Source organism: Chenopodium album, chromosome 26 (assembly GCF_948465745.1).
Source record: "Chenopodium album chromosome 26, dcCheAlbu1.1, whole genome shotgun sequence".
In the NCBI taxonomy this organism is placed as follows: domain Eukaryota; kingdom Viridiplantae; phylum Streptophyta; class Magnoliopsida; order Caryophyllales; family Amaranthaceae; genus Chenopodium; species Chenopodium album.
In genome coordinates this window covers 5,270,232-5,287,316 of record NC_137859.1, presented here as the reverse complement: position 1 = coordinate 5,287,316, position 17,085 = coordinate 5,270,232, and the positions used below count along the sequence as shown (strand labels likewise).

At 33.9% G+C, this 17,085-nt stretch overlaps 1 protein-coding gene across 2 annotated transcripts; it reads right to left on the bottom strand.

Annotated features, from left to right (window-relative positions):
* Window positions 1-968: 968 nt before the first annotated feature.
* On the bottom strand, window positions 969-10,576 carry LOC145617953 (exportin-T-like). 2 transcript variants are annotated; one of them, XM_081672723.1, is made up of 16 exons: window positions 10,343-10,576; window positions 8,430-10,196; window positions 8,245-8,334; window positions 8,056-8,145; window positions 7,836-7,925; window positions 7,463-7,522; window positions 6,897-6,959; window positions 6,722-6,817; window positions 5,729-5,893; window positions 5,300-5,473; window positions 5,130-5,195; window positions 4,962-5,060; window positions 2,115-2,258; window positions 1,723-1,893; window positions 1,564-1,614; window positions 969-1,446 (listed from the first exon to the last, which is right to left on the bottom strand). In XM_081672723.1, the coding sequence occupies exons 2-14, from the start codon at window positions 10,182-10,184 to the stop codon at window positions 1,804-1,806; spliced, it is 2,982 nt and encodes a 993-aa protein (XP_081528849.1). In that variant the 5' UTR covers window positions 10,185-10,196; window positions 10,343-10,576; the 3' UTR covers window positions 969-1,446; window positions 1,564-1,614; window positions 1,723-1,803. The 2 variants fall into 2 exon arrangements, with proteins under 2 accessions (XP_081528849.1, XP_081528850.1); XM_081672724.1 differs by lacking the exons at window positions 969-1,446; window positions 1,564-1,614; window positions 1,723-1,893 and having other exon boundaries at window positions 2,204-2,258; window positions 4,962-5,020; window positions 8,430-10,576.
* Window positions 10,577-17,085: the final 6,509 nt, after the last annotated feature.

Here is a 17,085-nt window from a genome sequence, read left to right as displayed (position 1 = left end):
AACAATCAAGGGTTGGACTGTTGGAGAGAGGAGGCCATGCCTCATCCATAACACTTAAGTTATAAATTCAACTCTTTTCTCCAATCTTAGAAAAGAAATTAGCACAAGCAAATTGAGTTATGGACACCACTCTTAAGCTCTCGAATTCTATTTTTCAAAAGTGATTGCAGAAAATTCTATCATAATGATTATTACTCGCCTATAAACATATCACAATTATAAATTTAGACATTATCGTACCATCACTCAGCAAGGGAGCAGTGGAAACACTAGTCGAAGAAAGACGACATTTTTTTGTCCTCACCACTTTATAAGAGAATATAACGATCTCCCAGAAAGAGAAAAATGATGTACAATCTAAACCTAAGACAAATTCAATCAATTACGGCTAGCAGCAAGAAGGTCAACACGCATTGATAAATGGCATATACCCTTAACATTCTATGCTATATGAATGTCTTCGTTGAATCTCTACACAACAAACAACAGCACATTTTCTAAAGACAATGGGTAGAAAAATACAGAACTGTTAGAAAAATGCGATGTAAAACAGAGTGAAGAAGAGAATGTCAATGATGTTTCGTCTTTGGCATGATGGCCACCTGCTATACAGGCAATACAGCATGCTAGCGCCTTGTTCAATCCATTACAGAACCTAGACACAAAGAGAGGGTTACCCATACTTGGACCGAAGCTTGTAGGCAACTAAGGCAAGGGGCATAATGTGCAAGGGTAATTGGCTAACAGTGTGAAATAGGAAGTCATATACCAAAATTCTCACTTTTTTTCATACGTCTATCCATCGTGCAAGGGTTAAAATGTCACTTGGTTCGGTACGTTAAATGTCTTCCAACATTTATGCATAGGGAATTCTCTTTATTCTCTTTATAAGCATGGTACTAAGATGCATGCAATAAGAATGGAAATAAAGATAGAGATGAAAAATAAAGAAAGGTTAAACATAAGATTAATTCAACTATACTACATTACTATTAATAGTCTAATGTAATGAACAAAATTTTTTTTATGGGATCACATATCCCACAAATACAAAGAATGCCTTCTACAACGCTATTTTGCACATTAAATTCTCATCAGATGAATACACAGATCCTACTAACCCAGAAGAACTAAAGCTGAAATATATTGCTTGCCCTTTTTTTTTATTTTTTTAATTATTACTTTTATATTCCTTTTTCTTTCAACGCCCATATGATAGCTTGGCACAACATATTGAAGACATATAAACAAAACACCCAACCTAGCTAACCAAATTATTGAGTTCTTGCTAACTCACACTGATGGCTATATGATAGGTTGATTCAGCTTGGGACGAAACTTCAGAAGCGCAAGTAGAAAGAATAAGCCATAAAATGCCACTTTCACTTACAATGAGCTTCACGCTTTCCATATTAAAACAACAAAACTGCTTCCCGGAATTTACACCTGGTGAAGAGAAATATCTAAACTAAGTCATATATTCTAATTTTTAAAGACCTGGTACTTATACATTACAAGAGTGATAATTGGCTATTTGCTTGACAAAAATTAATGTCAACTTACCTCATGATCCAGTGAACAAATACCATAAATATATACAATGTGCACAAAAACCTGCAACATGAAAAAAAGATCAAGAGGTGTAAAAGGATACGGAGTATTTATCAAAATGAAAATCAGACAAAAATGACCAAACATAACCAGATTCGGAAAGCAGCTTACCTGTACGGACAAAAGGAGGAGCTATAATTGGTGATAAAATGAGATAAGAAACATCAATAGTCATATCATCCTTCGAAAATGCTATCTGAAAACAAGACTTCCATTCTGATGCTGTCTTAAATTCTCTATGAGGGACTGGTAGAACGATTTAAGAGCTTTGGATTCGTTGCTCTGTGAATTAAAGTCACCAACACAGGCATAACACATTAAAGTAATTGCCAACTCAATGAAAACCAAAATGCAAAATAATGTTGTCTAGGACACCATTAGAAACAATGCCTACTTGACTAAGTAGAACTTCCAATTCAACTATCAACAAAGTTCATAAGTCTACGCAATATACAAAAGCTGTAAGGTTTGAAAAGATAATAGTAGCAGAGTTTTATCCAAACCTGCAATTTCTGAAAATACTGCTCAGCCAATTCTTGGGAGCAGTGTTTATCTTGTAAACCCTTGGAAAACTCAGAAAGAAAGTTATCACCAAACTTCTCATATATGACCTTCTGGGCTGTTATAATTTCGCCCAACAATGCATGCTGGCAAATAAAAAAAAGAAAGTACTGTTACAAAACAGGAATAAAGATCTAGATAAAAATACAATCAGTTGAGGAACAATTGAAAGCTTTCTTTTGGTCATTTACAAAACATATCTATCTTTACAAACCTATGGAAATACTTATTAATTACATCAATAAATCACGAATGGAGACAGCATTGACACTTAAAATCCTCTTGAAATAAAGCACACACACGTAAATGTACAACTGGAAGATTCGAGAATAAATTTGTAGTATTAAAAAGCCCTCAGGCTTCACAGAACAATGGGCCAGCTTTTTCAATGCTCCTCTAAATTTGAGCAAGTTGTTATGCAACACTAAAGAAATGGCATAAAGTTAATGACATATTATTGTCCTTCACCACAAATGTTGGATCTCATAGCAAAGTAAAGCTCTCTCCATCTTCAATAAAAGCTGGTATCAAGACTTTCCATTCTCTCTTTGCTAGATGGGAACTTTTTTAAGGGTGTAAAGACTAAAGAGAGACACAAAGGACAATTGAGCAATGGTGTAAACAGGGGATTGATCCCATGGGTATCATTCCTGAGACTTCAAGGAATTAAAGTAATTGGCATCCATTACCTGATGGAAACTTCAGCGAGCCTCCAGACAGTTATGGTTAATTCCAAGTGCACTAGTGAGTGAGACCTTTAACAAGGGAGAATAGAAGCCTATCTGCCTATGCGACAATTTTAATAACTGAAATGGTAAACATAAGTAATATACCACTTAAAAATCTCTGGAGTACATGCTTATAATTGTCCCAATCCTATTCATGTGAGATCATATCAGGTTAAGTCAAGGAATCCCTAGAAACAGAGATGAACACTGGCAAGATTCTCTAGAGTTGATACTTATAATTCTATTCGTATGACCATATCTGAATTGAAAATTTAACAGGATCCCCTCGAAACAGAGATGACCACAGGAGTGGTATAACTAGACCGCCCTGAAACAGCCAACCCAAATCTCTATTATCAAGATGATTGATTAACATTGAATTTTCAGCAAATCATACTCTCCAGAAACTTTTAGAAGGATAAAGCTGCCAACTTACTAGCAATATCGTGGATTGTCTGAGACCGTAATATCATAGTTTGTTTGGATAGGAATTTAGGAAGGAAAGGGAGGCAGGTAACGAGAGGGAAGGAGAAGTACTCAAGGGAAATGGGAAGAGAGGAAGGGGCCATTTACCATTGGACAAATATAGGTTTTGGCAAGGAAAATCATTATAAGTAATACACTTTTCTTCCATGATGAGCAAATTCTTTCCAATTATTCCAATATTGGAATGATTTGGAAGGGAACTTAAGGCCCATGTTTTGTTTAGGCATATGTCCTTTCAATAGCAAAATTCCTACAAGAAACTAGTGAGGAACTGAGGACATGGAAGAGATAGCACAAATGGCTGGATGACCTTCTTACTTGCGTGTCTTGGATATTTGCTACTAGGGTTCATCCAGCTTTAGAACTATTGCCAATTCTGTAAGTTGAGTGAACAAATACATGTCATGGTAAGTATGGGTGTAGTAATGGACTGGTGAGGATAACTAGAGACAGACTACATTACTTAGAAAATGGTGATTAGGTCAAGAAGCGTTTAGGTGACTGGTTAACAATGCTCAGCATCTCATCAGCCTTTCCAGCTGTTGTAACTGTGGCACTAGCATTTACTAAAATATCTTTGCTTAACAATTTCAAATCCTTATGTATCCCTTTCCAAATTATATATTTAATCAATAGAAAATGGAACCCATTTTCCCTCCTCTCTCCTTCTCTCCACATCATTTAGATAAACAAAGTGACGCAATTGATTATATAGCACACATACGAAAAGTAAGCCTGTCACCCTCCCATCACCAATTAAAGGAATTTGATGTAAAAAAACAACAATGCAGCAATGCACCGCTCTCTCCCAAAAAAAATGCCAATCACCTCATGTTTGGCATTGCCTACTGCTACAAGAGATTACTATTATGATAATAAAATGTCTGGCTAAACTCCCCACTTCAGTACATTTGCAGACACTGTCTAAAAAAGGGTAATAACTCATGAGAAAACAACTGAAAACCAGTGTTATACATAGATACTGAGAAAAAATATAGACTGCAAAATCGCAAAAAATGTTGCAGCACAAGGAAATCAACCGAATACCAATATACCCGGTACTTCAGCGGACACTGTTTAAAAAAGGGTCATAACTCATAAGAAACCAACTGAATAACAGAAAACCGGTGTTATATCACATAGATATTAAAAATAAGGAAGACTGCAAAATTGCAAAAAATGTTGTAGCACAAGGAAATCAACAAAATACCAAGATACCTAAAATTTAACAAAGTGAACAAATTCAAGCATTAAATACTGCATGCACAAGGATTACACAAAAAACACAAAGACAGCGGAAAATACAACAAAGCATACAGATATAAAAGCTGAGATCGTCGAGCTCAGAACAAAATGGGTAGAAATTGTTTAGTAAAATGCTTACTTTACTACAATGAGTCAATGACAATAAAGTTGGAGGGAAATAGCCAAACAAAGTAAATAACGCACTAAGCATCATCATAATATGAGAATGAACCGTTGATAGAACAAAAAAAAAGAAATATAAAGTAATCAGATATTTGGTAAGAAATAGTGTAACTAAAGCATTAAATAGACCATAGTATATCAACTCACAGAATTTGCATCTCGAAACTCAAAAGACTTATCCAACACGCTGTTAAGGCAGCAATTTACTGCAAAGGTTTGCACTATATAAGTCTGAAAGCCATGTACCTGGAAAACAGCAGCTTAATAAAGATCTTTAATAAAATAGCACTACATAAAGGATATTTAAAAACTAACCTTCTCTACTCCGTATGAACCAGTGCACCAGTCTTTGATCAGTTGGATAAATATCTGTACACATGCCTGATTGGCAGAAGCTTGGTTTAGATCATACTAAGTTACCACACAGCAAGTAAGTGCAATCAGTAAGAAAAAACAGTTGAACTAGAGTAGAGAGAAGAACACACCTTTCTCACAGTAATATCCTTATGGTTACAAGAGGAATACAATAGCAAGTGCATTATTCGATCAAAATACACTCTAGCATTAGAAGAGATGAAAACTGAAGACAATTCATGTGTGGCTATGACATTGAGAAATGTGAATAATGTTCTCTGAAGTTCCTGCTGTTCACGAGCTTCCTGCCATTAAAAGAAATAAATTATAAAGGATATAAATATAGTCTTCAAAGCATTCTTTATTGGGTTGTAGAGCAAAAATAAATAACACGATATCGCATGCAATCCATAGCACTAAGCAACTTGATATGGTAACATTTTCCGTATACAAAGTTACAAACCTAGTTTGCCATCCGCAGGCATTATAGTAATTTAACAATCGCTTTTTACCATGACTATGGGGTGAGATTTAAAAGGACCACATCATTGTGAACATACCTCTGTAATGCTACCTGGTCCACAAGAAATTTCCTCTGACGGAAGAGCAGAAAATACCCTCTCAATAATAGTTGGAAATACTCCATCCAAAATGTCAAGAACCTTAGTGTTGAATTTGCATATAAGTTGATTCAGTAACACAATAACTCCAACCAGCTCCTTTGGCTGCCACAAATACGTAGTAAAGTTAGTCAAATAATCAAAGGAAACTTAATGGCTGCTATACAAATGCATAAAACAACATCCATTACACGTAGTATGAAATCACTTCACCAAAAAAGAAAAATGTCATACAAATACACAATGGATCAGTCCTTTATTCCTTTTGCTAACTTACTCAAAGCAGTGCACAGTAACCAATACAACAAAAAACAATATTTTTTAATTTTTTTTTAAAGGTAACATTGAAAGGCAAAGAGAATGCCCTTCCACTTCCCACCACAAGAGCCATCTCCAACTCTTGAAGGAAGCCAGACAAGCAATTTATACATAAATTATGAAATTTCTAAAAGACCAAATACTTCCAACTCGTTAACATGCGAGTGGCAAAAAAAGCTTTTGTTTCATCATCATCCCCATCTCAGCAAAGTGGTCGACACTCGGCATCCTTATTCAACTATGAATGCTTGAATTAATGTTTGATGTGTTGATTAATTTCTTCTAGTAGCCTAAGTTAGAAAAGGTAACATTCTAGGAACTTGTAATCATATAATTAAGTGCACTGCAGAAAATGCAAATAAAAATCATTCTCTATATTGAAATTAAGAGCACCAGGAAAATCAGGATTCAAAAATAAAAGGGTAAGAATGCAAAGAACAAAAATGCATGTCCATTAGCATACGATAACCTGATCATTCTCAATCCAGAAAAAAACAGTACTATCCTAGAGCAATCCATTTATCCATATCATTATACAAACCTCAAGTTTGAAGAATGAGAGCCATCTCAGTACAACTTAAGGAAGCAAGAGAGAGTATTAATTTACATGTTTACCTCAATCTCTGCAAGCAGCTGCTCCAATGCCTTTGGCAAGTAAGGAAATACAGACTCGCCCAAAGTTTCAACCATGCGATGGATAAATGATGTTACCTATTGAAAATAAAAATAAAAATAAAAGGCAAGATTTGGCAAACAACAAATAAATAACACCTTGACAGAATAATCATACCTTACTGCGCAAGGACTCCACTTTCGGATAGACAACAAGGATTTGGAGTAGTATATCTAATGTCTGTACCACAAGGAAAATAAAAATCTAGTTACATAATTTGACAAAGCGAACACTCAAAGGGGAAGTATTTTTAAAACCAAAAGCATTTGTCTTGGAGAAAACGGGTGTCAACAGCATAAAGCATAATCCAGGTATTTAAGGAAAAGACAGGGAACACAGACTACAATGGTTAAATGAAGAGGCATTTAAATTTCTTTTATAGACATCACAGCCAGTCAATATCACAGAGATTTAATTACAGATCAAGTAGCCAAGAGCCAGATACAAAGATGTGTTGAGAAATTTCAAAATCCTCAACATGGACTCAACAGACAGTTAGTATTCCAGTGTAGGTTAATTAAAGAAGCATTAAGTAAACAAAAATATGTCAATATCAAGTGTGGCTGTTATTTAATTAAGCACTCTCTGAATTCTAACTTCACATACTCCAACACATAAATCTATATTCATAGTGTAAAACATGCAATAAAGTAAATTAGTAAACAATAATAAAAATAATAAACCTCTTTGAACATGTAACCAATGTCTGGACGGGTGGAAGTTACAAGACGTTCATTAAAACCCTGCATGCAAAAATTAAGATGAAATCAGATCAATAACACTATATACAGGGGAGTCCAGAGGGCCAAATCACTTAAGCTCAAAGATTAGATATAATTACACATATTACATCTATGTACAAGACAAAAACACAGTTACAAGCTTACAACTAGCAAAACCTAGGCTTTTCAAGCATACTATTCCCTGCCGAAATTCACTAGATTAGCTCTAGAAAATTTAGACTAAAACAAACACATTCACAGCACTAAGTACTTATTTGATGAACTTCCCTAATACGTCAGTATTACAACATATGCATGCATCAGAGGGGCAAACCTTGCTGAGTGCATTTATTGCCACAACGATTTGCTGAATGATTAAAACATTTGTTGCAGAATCTTCTGGATTTTCTATTAATATCTTCACCTGCACACGTAATATTTCCAAAAAAAAACATTAAATACTATTTATAAAATTTAGCACTTAATCAACGCATCAAAAAAGCACATAAACAGCAATAGTGATTTATTTAGACATCATGACCACAAAACTTAACCTGCTGACATAAGGGCGTGAGTAATGAATTGAGGTAATGAGTTTGCTTTTGATGGGGCACCGAGTCCATCCCAATCAGAATGCCAATTGCCTATGAAACATAAAGAAAGAAATACAGTCTTCAATTCAGGAGCAAAAAGAAAAAAGATGTAGTGGTTTTACAATCACAACAACATATAGCATTAACAACCTCAAATATGTGACTTCCATCTTCAGCTTCAATCATCACCTTATCTGAAAAACTCATGCTTGTAAATCGAACAACGACATCATGCAATTTCTGTGGGTTAATTCAGACGGAAAATTAGGCAAACAAAGGAAAAATAACGGATCCTATCCACATGATAAACTCAGTTCATTAGAAGGCAATGTCACCTGTAAAATCGTCTCAATAAAAGGAGCTAGCTTTGATTTCAGCAATTTCACAATCCTCATAAAGAGATAGCTTGCTCTCCGACTCACAATAATATTGGGGTGACGTATACCTCTTTCATCAAGAAAAGCTTCCAGGGCCTCGGGTATAGATTTTTCTTTCTCCTGAACATACTTCATATACCTCGTAATAGTCTCCAAGTAAGTAAGAGCAACCAGCCTATTAGAATGGCATGGGAACCTTGTTGATAAAAGCATGAGCACTACTCCTAAAAGCCCGCTCCCTGGTTTCATTGCCTCATCACTCAGAGACTCCCCAAGCGCATACAGAAGCGAAAGTGCAGCTTCTACCTCCTCCACATTTCTCTCAGAAGTAGGATCAACAGCTTTACCAAGTGAATTTTGGATAAATGAATGAGTAACTTCGGGAGCTACACGCCCCACACTACGGAACTGAACCAGTAAATCCTTCCTATATTCAAGCATCCTGTCCTCTTCTTCCATCCCGATTTTATCCAACACATCAAGGTGATGACGGTAAATGGGATCATAGCAAATCTGTGCCCTAATCACTTCTAAAATCTGACTCACATGAACCAGCTGCTTCTCAGTCAGTGGAGACAGATTCTTCATTGTAGCTACATAACCAGAAAGAAACTGCACTGTATTGAATGTTGCATCCACTTCAGACCTTTGCATTACATAAAACACAGACGGCAATACCTCTTCCAAAAGCTCAGACGAAACTCGCTTTCCTTCCTCAGAGTTCAATCTTTTTGCACATTCCAAAACCTCAGCTGCATAACCAGTAAGCAAAGTGGCAATGCTAGACAACAGCTCAACATCAGTCTCCTCATTTATCAAACCAAATACACGATTAATCTGCAAACTCTTTAACAGATTAAGTTTCGCTTGTGAATCCATCCGTTTCATCACCACAGCCAACACACAACCCGCGGCAGCACTCCTGAGCTGCTCAGGCAACCCATCAACCAAGATTAACTCAAACAACAACGGAATAAACGCTTCATTAGCAATCAAACCTATATCAATCCACGAAATATACCTCCTCATCGAATCCAACACACTAGCACAAAGCTCAGCATCCGAATTCTTATACGCCATAATAATTTCATACCAAGTTCTCACTATCTGAATAACACATTGTTCCCTCATTGTATCCTTAACTCGGCCCGCAACCGCCACTTCATCGGCATTGCGGGGATAGTCCAAACTAATCAATTCATCATCTAATGCAATCAACAATCTACAGAACATATCAATAACTACTGCCCCTCTATTCAAACGATTAATAAAATCCTCAAAAACAGTAGGCCAAATTAAAGGGTACTCATAATAAATCAAATTAACCAAAACTTGTGCAAGCTTATTCTTAATAAAAGCAGGACTATCTAAAACCCTAACAAAATTCTTACTATTAACATCAACACCATCATAAGTAGCCATTGCGAAAACCGATTTACGGATAAACTCCTTCTCTTCAACACTCATCGACGACGAGTAACGAACTCGAACGGCATCGTGCAAGCATTGCAAGCACCAGAACTGAACTTGCGCAAAGTTACTGGTAAACAAATGTTGAGCACAAATGCAAGAAATGTTCTGGGTTTCCTTAATTCGTTGACAATACTCAATTGCTTGAGACTTTAACACAGAATCAATAGTCCCAGATTCATCAAAAGTAATCAAAATCGCTCTTTCTAGGTCATCCATTTCTCGATTAATCAACAAATTCATCACAATAAAACCCTACAAAAAATAACCAATCTTAAACCCTAAGTTCCGAGTTTTTATCATCAAATTCAAACTGTATTAATAAAAAAATTAACAAAATTTCAACTTTTTAGTGTGAAATTGAGGGGTGAGAAAGGGATCTGGTGAAGTACGAAACTAACCTGATTAGGGTTTATAAATGCTGGGAAATTTGAGGAAATTTATTGGGTTTGTTGAGGGTATTTTTGAGAGACAGAGGAGAGAGAAAGATGTGTTCTTGTTGGGTATTTATTAGCGTTCCATTGGTGAGAGTGAAGGTAGAGGAGGTTTGAAGGAGAAGAGAATATTGGGTTTTTAAGTGTGTTTTTTAATCACGAAAATAGCGTAATTGTGATGAAAATTGATAATTTTTGTGAATTTATAGGGTTCTTGCTGATGGATATCGTCTATGAGCTGGGTTTTGCGATTTATAAGGTGTCATGTTATTCATGTAACCTAGGTGTGTTTTTTAAAGCGCAATCTATGCCTCGATTATAATCTAACTGTATTTTATAAAGCGAGGTGTATTTGTTTAAGTACGAAGAATATGTTATCATGCAAAATACTTACTTCGTAGAATCCTTAAAAAGTGAGAGTGAGGGATAGCTCAAGTGGTTAGACCTTTTCTCCCGATTTCAAGAGACCTTGGGATCGATTCTCATCCCCGCCCTTGTGGTTCTTTAAACACCAAAAAAAAAATCCTTAGAAAGTTAGAAGAATACCAGATGGTTTTTGTGTGGGTAGTCTATAAGTAGCAAACTTTGTTAGACGATGGACGATTATGGCATAAAATTTTAAGATTATATCACTTGAAGGAATTTACTTGTTTATATTTATATATGGCGTGAATCCTTAAGAGTATGAATATCAAAATAATTAATGGGTTATCCGAATATTTGAGATAGTATGTGAAATAATTGATGGGTATCTCTTTAGTATACCTTTTAAGGAAGAAAATTTTATAAAGTGATTGAATTTCTTATAATGGTAAAGCATAAATGTATATTAATACCCAATACATTGAATGTAAGGTTGAGCTAAATTGCAAAGTATTGTCACTCTTCCCTTAGAGAAAATTTTGCAAGCTAACATTGTTCTGTTTTATTAGACTGCATTTATGTAATTGAAACTTATACAGGTATGAAATATTCATCATATCATAACTTATTTTCACCATATTGAGAAATTTGTGTCATTGTATGTGTGCAAACACTTATCTTTGTCATAGCTTTGTTATATAGTTTATGGGCCTTATAATTGTAATAATAATACACTTATATACTCTTTGTGAATTTACATGGACAGTTTAGAGAGAGCCCAGTATCAACATTTTATCAGGCCTACTAGTTGGATGTTAATATGTTATCAATAAAAACTCTCAAGCCCAGGTATTGATTAATTGGGCCTTGTGAATACTAAATAATAGACACCCGTACGAAATCCAGTCCAATATAAATTTTATGCCTTTTGGATTTTGCAAGTTGGCTGATATTATAGCGAAACATTATCATGCCAGAGCATGCTATCATGTTAGAAAAAGTTGAGGCACAGAGGCATTTAGATGTAGAAATCAGAACTTGTGGAGTACCTCGATGCAATGTTTAATGCAAATTATTACAAATCACGAAATACTCGTATGAATTAAGGAAAATACGAGTAGTAAATATAGCTCTTTAAATGAAGAGTTAATGCTCTGTATTAAGGATAAATACATATTAATTACACTAAGAGTCTGTTCTCATTGATTGAACTGAGTTGAACTGAAATTAATATTTTATAAGAGAAGGAAAGAACTGAACTGAACTGAGCTGAACTGAATTTCAACATATAAGAACATGCCCTAAGTTGTGCATGATTTAGTTATAAATTTCTAACTTTATTCTACTTCCTCCACGCCTTATTGATAGTCTCTTATTTAATCCTATCAGCCTATCATTACCATTACATGCAAAGTTCAACTTTTGGGGAAATGTTGAATTTTGTATAATTTGAAAATTTATACTAGTAAGCTATTATAATTCCCAAAACTTGGTAAATATGGTTGTATTTGAAGTTTTAAATTGGATGTCCTACTATTATAATATGGAGAAGTATTGGAAAATATTATTATTTGTAGAGACCAATTCATGTTCGTACTAGTTGGGGTCTTAGGGAGCTTGTACATGTTATTTGTGAGTTTTTAATGTGACTAGTTCTTCATGAGTTACAAATTTGTATTCAAGTATGGTTGATTTCTTTGGACATACCTGCCTCATTTCATCGTCAACTCTACATATGAGCAAATTGTCAACATAGGTGTACAAAATAATTTAGTTTTAGTGAAAAAGTTAATGACAATTTATATAAAATTTCATTTTACTCTTGATTAGTGAACCTTTGCATTATAAAAGTTCGGGTCTGTTCATATTTACTTAATTTCAGTTCAGTTTAGCTCCTAATTTTCCTCTCTCATAAAATATTCATATCAGCTCAATTCAGTTCAGTTAAGTTCAGCTCTAATCAGTTCAGTTCAGTTCAGCTCCAATCAGTTCAGTTCAGCTCAGTTCAGTAAATGTGAACAGACCCTTATGAAGTTATTAAAATAAACTGTGAGGATTGTCTTCACAATCAGTCGTTCATGATACACCCGAGTGCATATCAAACTAATATTGTAAAGTTTCCATTATTCTTTTATCAAATTCTCCATGTGTTCATTTAGAAAATAACCTTTGCTCAATAAGACAATAACCATATGAAATTGTCAAAGCTATGCGTAGAAGTTAGATTGAATAAAAAGAAATGAAGAAAACGGAATCGTCAAATATATAGAAGTGAGAAACATAAACTCTTGAAGCAAAATCAGTTGTATTGTTGTGACAATAGTTTTGGCATTTTGTTTTTGGTAATTACCATCAACAACTTTTAAAGACATGTTAAAAACGTTAAAAGACAGAGGAAGAGAGTGAGCCAGTGGAAATTGTAGCAAAGGCGTGTGCGGACTGCTTACTAATTGTCCAACTCATTGCATGCACGCGGCTTCCTTGTTGCTTGCACGCTATTTATGTTACTAGTACGGACTTCTTACTCTGCTACGCCACGCAATTTATTTTGCCTCTTGGTCCAAGCACCAAGCACCTTTCTTTCATTCCCTTGTTTTTAGAGGTCCATTTTACATACACCTTGACTAGTTACACTTTTGTTTATCATGGCTTGTTAGAACGCAGTTCAGATCATTGTTGATCAACTTCAGAGGTTGTGAATTCAAATCTTGCTGATAAGTATTTCTTTATACGAAAATTAGAGTATTATTTATATTGAACGTTTGTTAAGGATTAGATCAACTTTTGTTTGTCTCTGTTATAAGAATAGTATTGATAGATAGATGATATAATAAAATCCGTTTTTATTTAACTAATACTCTTAGCTTATTAGTATATTCGAGTATTTATCAATTATCAGTACTTAATCATTTTTTTTTAAATAAATAAATTAGGTATATCTTTAATCTAAATGTATTAATATTATATAGTCAAAAGAAATTTATTATCAACCACAACCTTGTAACGGAAAATTTTAATTCGGACGAGCAAATTAATTAAGTAGACAAACCCCTTAGAGGGTAAAAGGGAGATAGAAAGGGTCAGATATATTCACACCCCCAAAGAGCACTAAAGTGTCATCCCAAAATTGTAAGGATTAATCTAAAAACTTCAGTAGTTTTCCACGTGCAACAAACTTAATAATTAATACAAAGTATAATTAATAAAATGGTTGGTTAATGACAATGTAAGCTTCTAATAATAGCAATTAGATGTTGTAATATCTTTGTCTAACAAGTACTTTTCAATAATAAAAAAATATATACTTGAAAATTATTAATAGCTTGCTCTTGACTCTTCTAAAAAAATACGAGTGCTTAAAAGTATATGAATCATCGCTAAAAGCATCTTTTAAAGGTAGATATTTACACCAATCATAAAATCATTCATTAATGCGCCTGTATTTGATTTGATATATGATTAGAAAGGAAAAAAACATAAAAGTCTACCCTCAAAGACTAGAATGGTTCTAACTTGTAACTCTTGGTACCAACCTTAAATAAAAGATCCAAGTGTTAATAGAATAGTGTTTTAGGTTAAGCAAGTTGCAATTGATTTGACTTCAACCATTGTAATTAGAAGTAAATTGACCAAAAAAATGAGGAATATGCATGCACCCTCACAAATCACGATCTAACATATCGACAACAGTCGACATAATACACATACATGATACATGGAATCTATCAACTATTTGGACGATCATTATATCCCGTCTTACGTGGCTTAGTACTGTTGATTAATCTGATTTACTTCCATACATTGTGGGGCACTTATTGTTTTGTTGTGATCAATGTCCCACCTTCAATTTATGAGCAATTGCTAAGCATTAACTTCTATTTTATTTTTACTCAAAAAAAAAAAAAAAAAAAAAAAAAATCTTTTTTATTTTTGTGTTATTGTTGGCGGCTAAAGTTGAATACGTGTGTTGTTGGTAGTAGACTAGTAGGAGTACGTGGCATCGAGTGGGTTTCGACTGAGAGTGACACGTGCAATTCACGTGTTTCGTTTAGAAATTATTTCAAGAGAGATTTGGAGGGGTGGGTTTAAGTAGGAAGCCGTAATCAGGGGGAAGGGATTAAGGACAAGTGTCTTTATTCATTCTTTATTTCAAGCTCGTCCTTCCAATTCTAGAGGACATCGCGTAACGAGTGGAATTAACAACCAAACAACTATGGAGTACTAACAAAGTAACAAGTATGATCTATTAACCCTTACATCGAGTTAGTATTTGTTCTCTTCACTTAAAAATAGACGAAATTAAAATATATATAGCAACAAGTTAACGAGTGAAAATTATAACTTGTGATATAGATTGATCTAATCTAATCTTAATTGAATTTGACAGGAATAAGCAAGTATTTAAAATAGGTTGACGAGAACAAGTTCTTATTTTAAAAGGTGAATTGAACAAGGAATAAGCAAGTATTTAAAATAGGTTGACGAGAACAAGTTCTTATTTTAAAAGGTGAATTGAACAAGGCATTGATATATCAGTATATCACTATATTGTAATGGATACTTGTAACTAATCTCATTAAACATGTTCCACATTGTCAATACTTATTTTTTTTGAGACAATCCACATGTAACTAATGACAATAAATACTTGGCTACCATCTTAATCGTTTTGTCAAGTCGTGAAACTAATTTCAATTTTAACTCCAATAATCAAGCTAATAATTTGAGAATTTTAAAAATTGTAAGTAGTACTCCATATGTGAAATAACATATACCTCTTTTGACAAATTTACATACTTCATATAATTTTTTTGAACAAACATGCTCCGTATAATAATTACTCCGTAATTAATTAATTAACGTGTAGTATTTTGTACTCCCTCTGTTCCACAATGATGTTCTTGTTTGGAATCTTTGACTTTTTTAAAAAAGAGAGAATCTTAAAAATTTTCTTAATCTATTAGAATAAATATAGTCATGTGGGATCTAGTTTGATTCGTCTTGGTGAGTAAATTATCAATATCTAACTTTTATAATATTTGCTAGTGTGAAATTAAAGATATTTGCGGTCAAAATTGGGTAAAAATTTGCATCGATTAACGAAATAGGAACATCTTTCTGAAACGGAGGGAGTATATATTACAAAGGTAATTAGTAGAAATTTAGAAAACATATTTGACCAATCAAAAGGTTTTGTGTGAGACCGGGCTCAATAACAAAAGTCCAATAAAAAGGCGCGGGCTAATTAAACCCGATCGCGAGGCTCGCAACACCAAAAATATGATAGTGGACTCACGTGAGTCCGTCTCACCCGAAACATTACCTTGCCTCATTGGCTAGCCAATAAATTTGAGCATGATAATTAATAAAAGAGCCAAAAGAAAATCACACACTCTACTAAAAGCGACACTTAAGCTAGCTAGTAGCCACGCATTAGCCAGCACGGCAGCAATTAGCATGAAAATCCTAGATTTTTCTAAAGAAATCAGCTAAATCGACAACAATCCCAATAGTAGTGGTATTTTTGGTTGGATACTTTATCTTTGAAGGGATTCTTCTTTGTTTCCCTCGCAATTAGGAGAATCTTCTTTTGTCACAAATCATAAACTTAGACAAATATAGTTGGTCCCATATGCATATGCCCTTACAACTTGATTGCCGCCAATTTGGCAATTGGAGTATGGACTACCATGCATCTTCCATAATAAAAAGGGTACCAATTAAGTACTATCTTGGCTTCAAAAAAAAAAAAAAAAAAAAAAAAAATTAAGTACTATCTTGCTTTGATCGAATTTCCATAATAACATGTTTAGTTATACGTCAAAATATGTACCTGCTTTTATATACACATGACGTGCAAAATCTCGTATATTTTGTTATAGTACACAATAAAAACGTTAAACGAAGTATGATATAGGTGTTAATTAACTCAATCGATAGTCAAAAGTGTATTTATTATAACATACGTGATTTTACATATTACGACACTTATTGTATTTTAATTATATAACTATACAAGACTCTCGCATCATGTCAATTTCAACTCATAGTTTTCGTAATTGTGTTGAAAGGATGAAGTTTTTATCGACGATTAAACATGTTAATGATGTTCTCTTATATATTTCTGTACCATATGTTGATTTTTTTTTTTTTTTAAAATCCTAGAAAGATTAAGTCATCAAGGACCCTTTAAAAGATCAAGAACTAACTAGAATTTATTATTCAATTTACAAGTGATAAGTAACGTGAAAAGTGAAATAATAATGAATGATTAGTGTTCATCAAAGTAGTAAAACGAATCAAACGATGTGACTTTTAAGTTTAAATGTTGGTAGTGGTTTGTAAAT

Coding starts and splice junctions, on each gene's coding strand:
- LOC145617953 (XM_081672723.1), bottom strand. CDS start 10,184: ATGAATTTGTTGATTAATCGAGAAATGGATGACCTAGAAAGAGCGATT. Junction 6,818..6,896: donor TGGAGTCCTTGCGCAGTAAG/GTATGATTATTC, acceptor TATTTTCAATAG/GTAACATCATTTATCCATCG. Junction 5,894..6,721: donor AGCTGCTTGCAGAGATTGAG/GTAAACATGTAA, acceptor TATTTGTGGCAG/CCAAAGGAGCTGGTTGGAGT.